Consider the following 15,391-nt stretch of genomic DNA (forward strand, 5'->3'; position numbering starts at 1 on the left):
CTTCAATTCAAATAGACTGTTTTAATTCGCTGAGGTAAGCCTATATGCCATTGACATAGGCTAACATGTACAAATATCCTGATGAAGCATGGAACGAATGAAATAACAATATGTTTGATGAAAAGGAAGAATCACAGAGATAGAAATTAGTTGTGACAAGTTCGAGTCTCGTGCTTCCAACGACTCCTTCAAGTTTAGCCGATGCGTCAACTTGGTGAATCACCAGGACAATAACTAAAGAAAGGAGGAAAAGGATGGGAGGGGGAAGGAGAGGGGCAGAAAAACTTTCGCCCTCCTTACAAAAACCCTCCGCCGTCAGTCAGTCTGTCACACAGACCACACACCCGTCAAGTCTGCGGACCGTCAAAGTCAGCCAGGCGGATTTTGTGCGCACACCTCGGCTTTTATAAACAGCGACCCACCGGTAGAATTCGGCGTWAGCGATGTTTTTGATCAATTCACAAATGTTTAATTAGAGAGCGTGTAAAGTTCCATGGACATAGGATTCAGAATATGTTTTTTTTCAAGAGAASATACTTCAAGTTAGACTAATCAAGGAAAAATTTTAGTTTATGGAGAAAAGTTTTGGAAAAGGTTAAATCAACAACAGAGATACGAATTCATCATTACGGAATTAGTCCAGTAATCTTTGGAGAAAGTCTGGCTGATTTAATCAGTGCGCGCCGAAAGGAAATAAAGGATATTGCGAAAATTAAAAATGCATTTTGAAGGTAAGTCCCAGTAAAAATGATCACGTGTAAATATCTTCCACAATAACATTCTTATAAAAATTTGCATTTATTTATTATAATGATGATTATTCTAATTATTATAGTAATGGTTATTATTATTGCATATTTAATATTTGAATATCCTGAACCGATGGCTTTTACAAATTAATATTTTACAAAGCATACCAGTGGCATTTCTGTTAWTTGATCATGTTTTTATTATTCACAGTAGAGATTCCCAGTTAGTTGTATATTTTGGATAATAATAACATGATGACCAAGGGGAATTTGCACTTCGTTTGCTGCACCACTTTTCTCAAACTTCTAATTCAATTTCAATAGATATGAATCGTGAATATTTTTAGATAAGTGTAGAAATCCCTCCTCAAATATAGAAAATTGTAATAACATTAGCATATTCACAAGACAACAAATACTTAGAACACATTTCTATGAGAATACAGAATCATTATAGTAGATTAACTTTTGTCTGCAGATATCACAAACAAAATACAATGACCTCCAAAGAAATGCTCTAATGGCACATTGTACGTTTTGTTACAAAAAAATGGAACAAATATTGAGATAAAATGTGATAAAAAGGGCCCCTTTTATAGACGTGACATATCTATATCAAAACATATACAATTTTCGCTTAGAAAACGTCCTTGTTCTATTTAAAAAAGGAAGTTACAGTGTAGGACATTAAGGAGGCAATTTGATCTGAATGTAAGTTTTTACAAGCTTGTAGAAATGAGTTCTAGTGTGTGTGTGTGAGTGTGTGCGTGTGTGTGCGTGTGTGTGTGTGCATGCGTGAATGGAAAGTTTCCTTCATTGTAAAAAATGGCTTTGGTTGAGAGGGGTCAGGGGCAGCTCAAGCCCTTGTCTAGTTAGCTGTCACTGATATGAGAAAGTACATGATTCACGTTAGTCAGGGTGTGAGAACACACACACACAATCACACACACACACACACACACACACCTGCCCTTTGGGACAGCTTGTGCGGCTGCTGTTCCATGTCTGTGAAAGGGGGAAATGGAAAGGGAGGTGAAACATTGTGTGCCGAAATGATGCTAAAAGCATTAAAACAAAAGAATAGTAGGCTGAAGAAGACCCCCCCCTCTCTCTTTCTCTCCCTCCCTGCCTCCTCTCCCACACTTTCAGGTGGTCTTCAATAAAGAGTGGTTAAAATAACTAACCCCCCCATACAACTCATTCAATAGCACTTATATAACTAAAGCACTTGAAACAAACTCAAGTTGTCTCAGATACTTTGAGCAAACAAAGAATATAAACCACAACTTCAAAAAACAAAACATATTGCCTTTGACCTCTCTCTCTCTCTCTTTCCTTCTCTCTCTCTCTCTCTTTCATCCCTATTTCCTCTCTCTCTCTCTTTCATCCCTCTTCCTTCCTTCTCTCTTCTCCTCTTCTTCATCCTCTTCTCTTCTCCCTCTCTTCCTTCTCTCTCTTCTCTCTTTCACCTCCCTCTTTCCTTCTCTCTCTCTCTCTTGTCTCTCTCTCTCTCTCTCTCTCTTCTCTCTCTCTCTCTCTCTCTCTCAATTAGAAATTTAAGGGTCTTTATTGGCATGGGAAACATATATTTATATTGCCAAAGCAAGTGAAATAGATAACCTGTCGCTCTCTCTCTCTTTCTCTCCCTCCCTTTTTCTCTCTCTGACACACACACACTTCATATTATGGCTGTAAGGGTCAATTAGTGTCGGGACTTTAGATAACAGTGTTTGTGTCCGTGCGCTGTGACACCAGAGCATATCCACTCTTTTCAACGGCTCAAACCCACGCCTGGATCTAGAGCAGAGAGACAGAGGAATACAAGAGRAAGCAGAGAGAAAGAGAGAAGGAAAGAGGGATGAAAGAGAGAGAGATTGACCCTTAACATCCTTTACTCAACCCCATCCTTGACTCTTTGTGTGTGAGAGAGGGAGAGATAAAAAGAGAGAGTGAGAGAAAGAAAGMGATTGAGTAAGAGAAGGAGAAAGTGGTGTTGCAGGGTTAATGCAGTACAGATTCCCTATTGACAGGAGTTAGCAGCACCCAGAGGGAAAGAGAGAGAGGGAAAGAGCGAGGGAGAGGGGGAATGATATAAAATGAGTTGGTCACGCTTTGAACAGTTACACATGCTGTTTACATTTTTCCCAAATTAACATGGCCCCTCGCTCACCAAACGCCCTTACCATCTCTCTCTCTCTCTCTCTTGCTCTCTCTCTCTCTCTTTCTTTCTTTCTTTCTCTCTTTCTCTCTCTCTCTCTGCCTTTCCCATACTCTCTCTTATCCAAGTCCCTTTGCTCCCTCTCTTCCTCTCTGATTCTCTCTACCTCCCTCTCTTTATGTCTGTCTGTCTCTCACTGTCTCCTTCAGGACCCCCCATCCCTCCTCCTTCCTCTCCTCTCCCCCTTCTCTGATTTTCTAAAGCAGAGACAGACCGGATAAATTGAATGGAAGGCTCTTGTATGTTTTTTTTTTTTGCTTATTTATTTTTTAAGAGTAAGCCGGGGGTGGGGAGTTAGGCAGAGCAGGGGGAGGTAAATTAGAAACCGAAGTCTGAACGTCTGAAACTCTGAAAAAAGGAAGGAAGAATGCAAAGAGGTAGATGGAAGGGATGAGGGAAGCAAATTAGAGAAAGAAAGAGAGGAAGGCAATTAGGTATAGAAGAAAGGAGAACTGAAATAGAAGAGGGAGGTTTGAGGGTTCAAAGAGGGAAAGAACGAGAGGGACCAATAAGTGAACATGGAAGGAAAGAAAGAGAAATAGAGGAAGCTAATATTGATCGTTAACGGTGGATGTAAAACTGAGAACGAACAGAGTGTAATAAAAGCAACCGTAAGAACAATTAAAGGCATATTTTTCTGGGAAGGAGAATAAGAGAGGGAATAAACACATGCAGGTTGGCTTTTATTGTCATGAATCTTGCCAGAGAAATCTGTCACAAGCTGGCGTAACAGATGTTATCATACTTCGGAAATCTCTTGCGTAGTTTTTAAATAAAGGAATACCCAGCCAGCGGTCCCAGTTGAGTGGTGTTCATTCTAATGATAGACACAAGGAAGCACACTAGATGTGGAGGACAACAGTATGTTGATGGCTGTAGATTCGTCTGTTAGAATGGAAATAACTGTGAATTAGCAGGGAGCTAATGCAACCATTACAATTAGATCATGCTAGCTAACTCACTCTTACAGCAAGAACAYACAAAAGCACATCACAGGATGCCCCAAATATCTAACAGGTACCGTACACCTATATATGCACATCAGGACATGTACTGTACATAGTCAACTCGTACATGTTATAAATATGAAAATAGAATATAGTGTTTCAGATCGCCACMTACCGCTTGCTTATCAATATCAGACTGGGAATAATTGACGTTCGCAATCTCCCCCTATCTGCAAGTGTAACCAATGGTATAACACCTTTTATTTTTCATTTTATTTTTATTTAAACTTTATTTAACTAGGCAAGTCAGTTAAACCTCTTAAGGATCTGACCCTTGTTTTTCAATTTTCTAACCAATTTTTTATTTACAATGACGGCCTACCAAGAGGCAAAAGGCCTCTTGGGGGACGGGGGCTGGGGGCTGGGATAAAAAAATACAAATAATGTAGGACAAAACACACATCACRACAAGAGAGACACCACAACACTACATAAAGAGCGACCTAAGACAAACACATAACATGGCAGCAACAACCTAATTGATATGTAAATTCAACAAACCAATAAGAATACATAAATATGAAATACATATTTCTGCAGAGTCCATAGTGCCTTACCCTAACCTTAAATTAAGACTAAAATAGCTAATTTGAGTTTTCATGAATTTTTACGATATAGCCAATTTTGACTTTGCAGCTGGCCCATCTATCAGAAATCGCTTAGGTCTGCCTCCAGGGCAAGATTCATGACAATAAACGTCAACCTGCTAAACAAATGGAGAGAAAAAGAGAGAAATACAATCAGAAAGAGAGAAACACAATTATAAAAAGAGAGCACATAGAGTTTGTTGGAAGCAATAAATAGTGAGGGTTTTGTTGTAAACCTAAAATGGTATTGTATATTTTATTCCTCTCTTTATTTCCCCTTTGTTTTTCTGTCATTGATGTTCTTTGGCAATCCAGGGTGCATTCCATGCCAAGTAGATCAAGTAGAATTTCAATATGAACTCCAAGAAGATATCTCCAGGGATAAGAGATGGGAAGAGTATGTGTGTGTGTGTGTGTGTGTGTGTGTGCGTGCATATGCATGTGTGTGTGCGTCAACATGTGTGTGTGAGTGTGTGCATATGCCCACGCACATGTACAGTGCCTTCAGAAACTCCCCACATCCCTTGACTTTTTCCACATTTTGTTGTATTACAGCCTGAATTTTAAATTGATTAAATGTAGATTTTTCTGTCACTGGGCTACACACAATAAAGTGGAATTATGTTGATTTTTATTTTTTACAAATTAATAAAAAATTAAATGCTGAAATGTCTCGAGTCAAAAATTATTCAACCCCTTTTCTATGGCAAGCTTAAATAAGTTCAGGAGTAAACATGTGCTTAGCAAGTCCCATAATAAGTTGCTTAGCATAATAGTGTTTAACATGATTTTTGATTGACTACATCATTTCTGTACCCCACACATACAATTATCTGTAAGGTCCCTCAGTCGAGCAGTGAATTTCAAACAGAGATTCAACCACAAAGACCAGGGAGGTTTTACAATGCCTCGCAAAGAAGAGCACCTATTGGCTGAAGGGTAAAAAAAAAAAAGAAGCAGACATTGAATATCGCTCTGAGCATGGTGAAGTTATTAATTACACTTTGGATGGTGTATCAATGCACCCAATCACTACAAAGATACAGGCGTCCTTCCTAACTCAGTCACCGGAGAGGAAGGAAACCGTTCAGGGATTTCACCATGAGGTCAATGGTGACTTTGAAGCATTGACAGAGTTTAATGGCGGTGATAGGAGAAAACTGAGGATGGGTCAACAACATTGTAGTTACTCCACAATACTAACCTAATTGACAGAGTGAGAAGAAGGAAGCCTGTACAGAATGCAAATATTTCAAACATGCATCCTGTTTGTAGTAAGGCACTTAAGTAAAACTGCAAAAAATGTGGCAAAGCAAGTCACTTTTTGTCCTGATTGCAAAGTGTTATGTTTGTGGCAAATCCAATACACCACATYAAGGAGTACTGCTCCTTATATTTTTAAGCATAGTGGTGGCTGCATCATGTTATGGATATGCTTGTAATTGTTAAGGACCATGGAGTTTTTCAGGATAAAAAATAAATGGAATGGAGCTAAGCACAGGCAAAATCCTAGAGGAATACYTGGTTCAGACTGCTTTCCACCAGACACTAAGGACAATAACTAAAACACAAGGCCAAATCTACACTGTAGTTGCTTACAAAGAAGACAGTGAATGTTCCCGAGTGACCGAGTTACAATTTTGACTTAAATCTGATTTCAAATCTATGGCAAGACTTGAAAATGGTTGTCTAGAAATGATCAACAACCAACTTGAATGAGCTTGAAGAATTTTGAAAAGAATAATAGGCAAATATTGTACAATCCAGGTGTGCAAAGCTCTTAGAGACTTACCCAGAAAGACTCACAGCTGTAATCGCTGCCAAAAATTCGAACATGTATTGACTAAGGGGTGCGAATACTTATGTATGTGAGATATTTCTCTATTTCATTTTCAATAAATTTGCTGACATTTCTAAAAACATGTTTTCACTTTGTCAATTATGGGGTACTGTGTGTAGATGGGAGAGAGAAACAAATCAATTGAATCCATTTTGAATTCAGCCAGTAACACAACAAAATGTGGAATAAGTCAAATGGTATGAATCATTTCTAAAGGCACTGCACATGGGTTTCAAAAGATGGGTGCATTGGTCCTTGTGTGTGTTCGTGTGTCCATGTGTGTGCATATGTGATGWGTGTGTGTGTGTGTTGAGTTAGTAAAGGAATGCACGTTTGATTAAGTACAGACTGCACATAAATCTGTGCTCTTAACTGTACGCAGGCACACAACATCGACCCTGACCCTGGCTACCCCTCCCCCTCCCTCCCTGCGGCCTATACGCATGTTACTGTCCAGCCAGCCAGGGTACCATTGTGTGTGTGTGTGTGTGTGTGTGTGTGTGTGTGTGTGTGGTGGTTGGGTTGTTTTGTGTGTGTGGTTGTGTGTGTGGTGGGTGTGTGGTGTGTGGTGTGTGTGTGCTGTGCACAAAAACTCGGCCTTATTTTATGTGAAATAGAACTTTTGCCTCAGGTACTAAATCTGGATTTCAGAATTGAATGAACAGTAGAACGAGAATAAACAGAATAGAAATTTAACAAATAGAAGGCCGAACTAGAACAGAACAGAAATATGAACAGAATATTGAAACAGGAATTAACAGATTAAGATAGAACAGAACAGAACATAATAGGAAAGAAAGAAATTTAAGACGAAAGAAACAGAAAAAGAATTGAACAGAATAGAACAGAATAGCAATTTTAACAGAATAGAACAGAATTGAACAGATTGACATTTAAACAGAATAGAACAGAATAAGAACAGAAACGAATGTAACAGAATAGAAAATCAAAAGAACAGAAATAGAACCATATTATTAGAAAGTCCTGTTGAATAGGTCTAGATGTGAATTATCCAATTATAGCATTGGACCCATTGCTTCGCCGTGGCCTCGGTTCCCTGCCCGGTCTGGTATTATGTTAGCCAGGAATGACAGTAAATATGCTAACCAGGCAAGCGCAGGACAGCCTTCCATCCAGTCCTATGTGATTCTAACGCATCATACATATAGCTGGATTGCAAAAAGTCCACGAAGACCGGGCCCCTGTGCCCTTGACTTTAACTTGAACCCTAACCCCAATTCTTCAATTCCCAACCGACCCCAGACTTGAAACTAATGAGCGAAACCCTCAACCCTTAACTTTCATAAATCAAGTCCAGAAACGTTGTCTTACCAGTGGCAGCCATAAGATTGTGCAATGTTTTTAAATGTAGATCCGCAATCAAACGATAGGGACAATCTCACATGATTTAGAGAAAGGGAGAAACTTTGTAGCACACACGCACGCACGCACGCACGCACGCACGCACGCCACGCACGCACGCACACACACACACACACACACACACACACAACACACACCACACACAACACACACACAACACAGATCATGAGGAATCCTGTGTTACTGTAATATAATTTCCCCTGTGAGAATGTTCTGGCTTCACCCTGGCCTGTGGAGTGTGTTCCTAGTGTTCTTACTGCCAGGTACTGTTCCCTGCTCCCTGAACAGAAGACTGAGGGCTTTGGCTGTAGGTTATCATAACCTTTATCATCCACAGGGAAATTCTCATTCTACAGAAGACGCCTGTGCATCAAAATGGCATTTGGCCAGACTGCATTGCATTTAGCATTAAAACACATGCAAAGTCAAGTGTACCAGCTGTGTGTTTGGAAGTTACCTAGATTCGGTCGTTTCTGTAGAAAGGGTGGTCTCAGAGTTGGTTTCGGTGTCCAGAGTAAAAGAAAGTTGAGAGTAAAAACTTGAGGTTTGAGGTGTTTTTAGAAGTGTTGTTTTTACCTGTGTCTGTACTGTATCTGTCCAAGTTCCAAGGGAGAGTTGGTGAGCTGCTGAGTTGAGTTCGAAATATTAAGGTGTGTCAGGTGTTGAGGTTTTGTGATTGAAAGGAGTCGACATGTTTCGCTGTGACTGTTCAATTCATTCAGATGAAAGGTGTGAAGGCGTGTTAAGGAGTAATATGTTGAAAGTGATGACGTTAGGAAGTCTCTTCTGTAGCGGAWAATGGTGTTGACTCTTTTAGGTCCTGACATGTTTAGTTAGTTCTGAGAGGAACAAGGTGTCCACGGGGCAACATGATGGAGGGGAGAAAGAGGGAGTGAAAAGACGGAGTGATAGAGTGAGAGAGAGAACACTAAATACTGATAATAGACTTCCGAAGAGGAGAAGAAAGAGAGGGGGAGTAAAGGAAGAGAAGGAGAGGAAAGGCAGAGAACCAAGAACCCAGAGACTTTCTACAAATAGATGGGAAGAGGGACAGAAAGGAAGAGAGGAAATGAGAAACAAAGAGGGATAATGCAGGATTGAGAAAGACATTAGACAGAGTGGAATAAGGGGTTGAGAGAGTGAGAGCGAGGGAGAAGGAGAGAGAGAGAGATGGATTGGATATACAGAGAGAGGAGGAGGGGGATGGATGGATGGATGTGGGAACACATCCTGTACAGAACATATTTCACACCTGTTGAACAGCAGCTTGTTTAAGACCCATAATTACACAGAACCATGCCTTGCTGTCTGTCTGCCTGTCAGGCTGGAAGACAGAGAGAGACAGGGACCATGAAGAAAACATGCATGGTGGAGGAATGCAAAAAGAGAACGAGTATAGGGAGGACAAAAAGGTTATTGGAAAGCAATGGGCAAAAGTGAATAAGAGAGAGGGAAGAGAGGTGTGTGGCAACAAGATGGAGAAAAAGATGGAAAGAGAGAGAAAGAGAGAGAGAGAAGAATGGATACAATGAGAATTTGTGGGAGGTCCTGGGGGCGGGCAGACAGACAGACAGACAGACAGACAGACGAAGAGGGGTCTCTGTGTGTACTCTGTCTCTCAGTGGCTCTACGGGACAGGGAAGTGGACAGGCACTGAGCTCTCCGCCATTGACACAGATCATTTGGCCACCATTTTCCCTGTGTGGTGCTGGAAGAGAGGGCCTTAAAAGGGTCCGCACATTAGCCACCCTTGGTCGCTTCCAAGACACACACATCACACACACACACACACACACACATGCATACACGCACATACACGCACACATGCTCTAACGTACACGCTCACTCATATAAGCAGGCACGCACGACTAACTTTAAGCACACACACGCACACCGATGTATATCAAATACAAAACAACACATAATCATGCACATATGCGTACGAATGCAAATTGACAAGCACTCACATACCACATAAACACTTTTACAACACCAACCTAAACACAAGCAAATGAAGGAATATAAGAGACAAAGGCATGCATTCACTACAAACGCACACTCACACAAATACACATATACAGTGCCCAGTGAAAGTCCACACACCCCTTGCACAGTCTTCACATTTTGCTGCCGTTAAAATGACGTCCAGAAAGGGATCACGTTTGATGTTTTTCCCTACAGATCTACACAACCTACAACCTCCAAAGTGAAAGAAAGTTTGAGGTCATCTACAGAGCAGCCATTGATGGAAAATCCCGACTATCCAATTGGCGGGACCTTTCAGCATTTTTCTTTCACTTTGAAAATGTGCAGTAGGTTGTGTAGATCGATAGGAAAAACATGTAATGTAATCCCTTTTAAGATTTCATTTTAAAGGGATACTTCAGGATTTTGGAATGAAGCCCTTTATCTACTTCCCCAGAGTCAGATGAACTCGTGGATAACATTGTTATGTCTCTGTGTCCAGCAAGAAGGAAGTTCGAGATAGTTTGCGAGCCAATGCTAACTAGCGTTAGCACAGTGACTGGACATCTATTGCTATAGACTTCCAGTCATTGCGCAACTAGCAATTTCTCTTGTGCTTGTCAGCAATTTCCTTCAAACTGCACACCGATACATAAAAATGGTATCCACGAGTTAATCTGACTCTCTCACACACACACACACACACAAATCCCGAAGTATCCTTTTAAAGCTGCAAAATGTGATCTGCGCAAGGGGTGTGTTAGACTTTCACTAGCGACTGTGATGCTGATAATAAAGTAATCCACATGCTTCAATATCTCTGTACTGATTTGAGTGCTTGTGTGTGTGCATTCCTACCTTCATGACGTGCGTAATTGTATGAGTGTGTGTGCGTGCATGTGAGTGTTATTGTGTGTGAGGACTATATCGAACTTTTGTGAGTGTAATGTTTACTGATCATTTTTTGTTTATTATCTATTTCACTGGTTTTGGCAATGTAAACATATGTTTCCTACGCCAATAAAGCCCTTTGAATTGAAATTGAATTGAGAGAGGGAGAGAGAGAATGTGTGCCACCTGCTACCGCTTTAACTGTCACAAAGCTGGTCATACGTGAGAGGAGGGAGGCACATTGCAGAAATGCTATGGGGATGTGGTAGTGGTCGTGAATACTATGGAGCTAGTCATGGTGATGTGGTAGTGAACACCTATGGAGCTAGTCATGGTGATGTAGTAGTGAACACTATGGAGCTAGTCATGGTGATGTAATAGTGAATACTATGGAGCTAGTCATGGTGATGTGGTAGTGAACACTATGGAGCTAGTCATGGTGATGTGGTAGTGAACACTATGGAGCTAGTCATGGTGATGTGGTAGGACAATATGGAGCTAGTCATGTGATGTAGGTAGTGAACACTATGGAGCTAGTCATGTGATGTGGTAGTGAACACTAGTGGATAGTCATGGTTGATGTGGTAGTGAACACTATGGAGCTAGTCATGGTGATGTGGTAGTAGTGAACACTATGGAGCTAGTCATGGTGATGTGGTAGTGAACACTATGGGCTAGTCATTGGTGATGTAGTAAGTGAACACTATGGAGTTAGTCATGGTGATGTGGTAGGTAGTGAACACATGGAGCTAGTCATGGTGATGTGGTGTAAACTATGAACTAGTCATGGTGATGTAGTTGAACAATATGGAGCTAGTCATGGTGATGTGGTAAGTGAACACTATGGAGCTAGTCATGGTGATGTGGTAGTGAACACATATGGAGCTAGTCATGTGATGTGGTAAGGAACACTATGGAGCTAGTCATGGTGTGATGTGGTAGTGAACACTATGGAGCTAGTCATGGTGATGTGGTAGTGAACACTATGGAGCTAGTCATGGTGATGTGGTGAACACTATGGACTAGTCATGGTGATGTGTAGTGAACACTATGGAGCTAGTCATGGTGATGTGTAGTGAACACTATGGAGCTAGTCATGGTGATGTAGTAGTGAACACTATGGAGCTAGTCATGGTGATGTGGTAGTGAACACTATGGAGCTAGTCATGGTGATGTGGTAGTGGTAGTGAACACTATGGACTAGTCATGGTGATGTGTAGTGAACACTATGGAGCTAGTCATGGTGATGTAGTAGTGAACACTATGGAGCTAGTCATGGTGATGTGGGTAGTGAACACTATGGAGCTAGTCATGGTGATGTGGTAGTGAACACTATGGAGCTAGTCATGGTGATGTGGTAGTGAACAACTATGGAGCTAGTCATGGTGATGTGGTAGTGAACACTATGGAGCTAGTCATGGTGATGTGGTAGTGAACACTATGGAGCTAGTCATGGTGATGTAGTAGTGAACACTATGGAGCTAGTCATGGTGATGTGGTAGTGAACACTATGGAGCTAGTCATGTGATGTAGTAGTGAACACTATGGAGCTAGTCATGTGATGTAGTAGTGAACACTATGGAGTAGTCAGGGTTGTATGAACACTATGGAGCTAGTCATGGTGATGTGAGTAAACACTATGGAGCTAGTCATGGTGATGTGGTAGCATTAGATATGGAGCACTATGAGCTAGTGCATGGAGTAGATGTGACTATGGATGCTATGTCATTGTGATGTGGTAGTGAACATCTATGGAGCTAGTTCATGGTGATGTTGGTAGTGGAACACTATGGAGCTAGTCATGGTGATGTGGTTAGTGAACACTATGGAGCTAGTCATGTGATGTGGTAAGTGGTAGTGAACACTATGGAGCTAGTCATGGTGATGTAGGTAGTGAACACTATGGAGCTAGTCATGGTGATGTAGTAGTGAACACTATGGAGCTAGTCATGGTGATGTAGTTAGTGAACACTATGGAGCTAGTCATGGTGATGTAGTGGTAGTGAACACTATTGGAGCCTAGTCATGTGATGTGGTAGTGAACACTATGGAGCTAGTCATGGTGATGTAGTAGTGAACTACTATGGAGCTAGTCATGGTGATTGTAGTAGTGAAACTATGGAGCTAGTCATGGTGATGTAGTAGTGAACACTATGGAGCTAAGTCATGGTGATGTAGTAGTGAACACTATGGAGCTAGTCATGGTGATGTAGTAGTGAACACTATGGAGCTAGTCTATGGATGTCATGGTATGTAGTGTGACACTATGGAGCTGTCATGGTGATTAGTAGGAATTCTATAAATATTCATTTTTCATTTTACTATGGGCTATCATGGTGTTAAAGTAGTGAATCATGAACAAACTATTGAGCTAGTCATTGTGTGTGGTAGTGGTAGTGACTACTATGGACTTAGTCATTGGTGATGGGTAGTGAACATCTATGGAGTAGTCATGGTGTGTAGTAGTGAACACTATGGAGCTAGTCATGGTGATGTATTAGTGAACACTATGGAGCTAGTCATGGTGATGTAGTAGTGAACACTATGGAGCTAGTCATGGTGATGTAGTAGTGAACACTATGGAGTTAGTCATGGTGATGTGGTACTGAACACTATGGAGCTAGTCATGGTGATGTAGTAGTGAACACTATGGAGCTAGACATGAGTGAAGTTTTATTTGAGCCCAGAGAAAACATTCGACGGCAGGAACTTCTAAAATTAGATTGAAGCGGAAACGCTGTTTTGGCAGTTAGATTACTTASATTTGCCAATATTTAAACAGACAAGGCTATCACCATAGAGACAAAGAAATAAACGGTAAAATTGTTAAAATTCTCATAAATATTTTGAAGGTGCTCTTATCGAAGTTGAGTTTGATTGTCATGGTAACAAGGTGATGGTGAGAGTGCTGATAGACTCACTTCAGCTGACAGCAAGTTGCAGATCAAATAAGGCAAAATTCTGCCAATTGAAATACCTCAGTGATATTATAATTCTATGACTGTTGATAGTACACGAATACAACGCCTTGTGTGGTTTTAATCTTCAACAGATACTGATCTTATCCTCTGATTGGTTTCTTCCCCAGTCCATCACATTCAGCACGTCCTGCTATTGGCTGCAGCCGTGACTTCGGTCCAGGTCCCAGACCCCTCCTTCAGCCTGTCCAATGAGAGGACTTCGATTGAGAGGACGTATGAGCTGACCAAGTACCTGGAGCATCAGCTGAGAGAGATAAAGGACACCTATGTGAGTACTGTGACTGTATATAGATACTGTGTTGAAGAACATTTATGTTGGAGCATGTCAATGTTTCATTCCACAAGTATTTGAATTCAACACATATTTGAGAAGCCTGGTTCCATTCTGTTTCTGCTCCAGCCAACCCCTTGGTCTTGCCATGGGGAGTTTGCTAAAACAGAAACAGACTGGCACCCAGACTTGTGTTTGAGCATAACCAATCCATGTCTGAATTCACATGTTGGATTAAATATTCCTTCTCTCCCTCCCACTCCCTCTTTCCATACCCGCTCTTGACTGCCTCTTTCCCCCCTCTGCTCATCCTCCATCTCCTCCTTCTGTTTCTCCTCCCATCCCCCCTTCCCTCCCTCAGTTATCCTACCTGGGCCCGCCGTTCAGTGACCCAGACTTCTCCCCTCCACGGCCCAACAGCACAGCCCTGTCCTTACCTAGCGCGGCCACCCGTCTGGAGCTGTGGCGGGGCCTGGAGAACCGTGCAAGGCTGGCCCAGAACCAGAGGGCTTACTCTGTTCTCCTGGGGGCGGTGAGGGAGCTGGCCCGCTCCACCCTCTGCCCCTACCTCCAGAGCTCCCTGCTGCACTTTTCTACAGGCCTGGACGGTCTGCTAGGGTCTATATCAGGCCTCATGAACACGCTGGGGTATTCCCTGCCTCCTGCTGGGATTGAGGTGCAGTACCCACGTAGGGGCACAGGGGGCGATGGAGAGGCAACGGGACGCAGGCCAGCTCCACTTATGAGTCAGGGTCTCTATAAGACAGGGGCGGGGATGGGGGCGGGACCAAGGAGGCATCCCATTGATGATCAGAGGGGTGCTGGGACCACCAGAGGTCTGGTGAGAGGACAAAAGGAGGAGAGCACCAGGAGAGAAATGACGGAGAGAAAGAGGGAGCGAGAGAAGGATAGAGGGAGGGGAAGGGAGGGGAGGAGAGCGGAGGTGACAGGGGCTGCGGTTAGGAGCGTGGGATCGAGGCAGGAGGGGAGAGGGGAGCGAGGGAGGAAAGGGAGGAAGAGACACTCAGAGGATTGGGAGGGGGCCAGTGAAGACAGGGAAGAGGAGGAAGAGTTGGAGAGAGAGGGAGGGAGGGAGAGATGGGGGAGGAGGAGGAGGCTGCTGAGTGTTTCAGAGGAAGGAGAGAGAACGGTGAAGCAGGGTCCACTGGAGTCAGACGCCAGAGTCACTCTGTCCTTCTCAGACAGACAGACCTTCCCACAACAACAACTCCTAAACAACAATAACAATAACAACTACGACAACGACAATCTCAACAGCTACAACTTCAACTACCACCCCCAGAACAAGGACCGAGCCAGAGAGGCGGATGCAGAAAACAGGGTGACAGAGGAGGAACATTACATCATCAGAGAGTCTGCATCCCTCCTCTCCTCCTCTCCATCCCTACATCCCCAGCGCCGATCCCCTCGCTCCTTATTCTCCCCCACCCTCCACCCCCCCCTCTCCCTCTTCTACCCCTTTGGCACGGGGACAGGGG

At 42.6% G+C, this 15,391-nt stretch overlaps 1 protein-coding gene across 1 annotated transcript; it reads left to right on the forward strand.

The window, feature by feature from the left end:
• Positions 1 to 338: 338 nt before the first annotated feature.
• Positions 339 to 15,390, forward strand: LOC111967174 (uncharacterized; the record flags this gene model as incomplete). The annotated part of the gene is made up of 3 exons (XM_023992034.2): positions 339 to 731; positions 13,729 to 13,889; positions 14,254 to 15,390. Coding segments are annotated over exons 1-3 (1,311 nt in total), but the record flags the coding sequence as incomplete, so codon positions are not given.
• Between the last annotated feature and the right edge of the window lies 1 nt (position 15,391).

Source organism: Salvelinus sp. IW2-2015, linkage group LG8, assembly GCF_002910315.2.
Source record: "Salvelinus sp. IW2-2015 linkage group LG8, ASM291031v2, whole genome shotgun sequence".
NCBI classification, from domain to species: Eukaryota; Metazoa; Chordata; class Actinopteri; order Salmoniformes; family Salmonidae; genus Salvelinus; species Salvelinus sp. IW2-2015.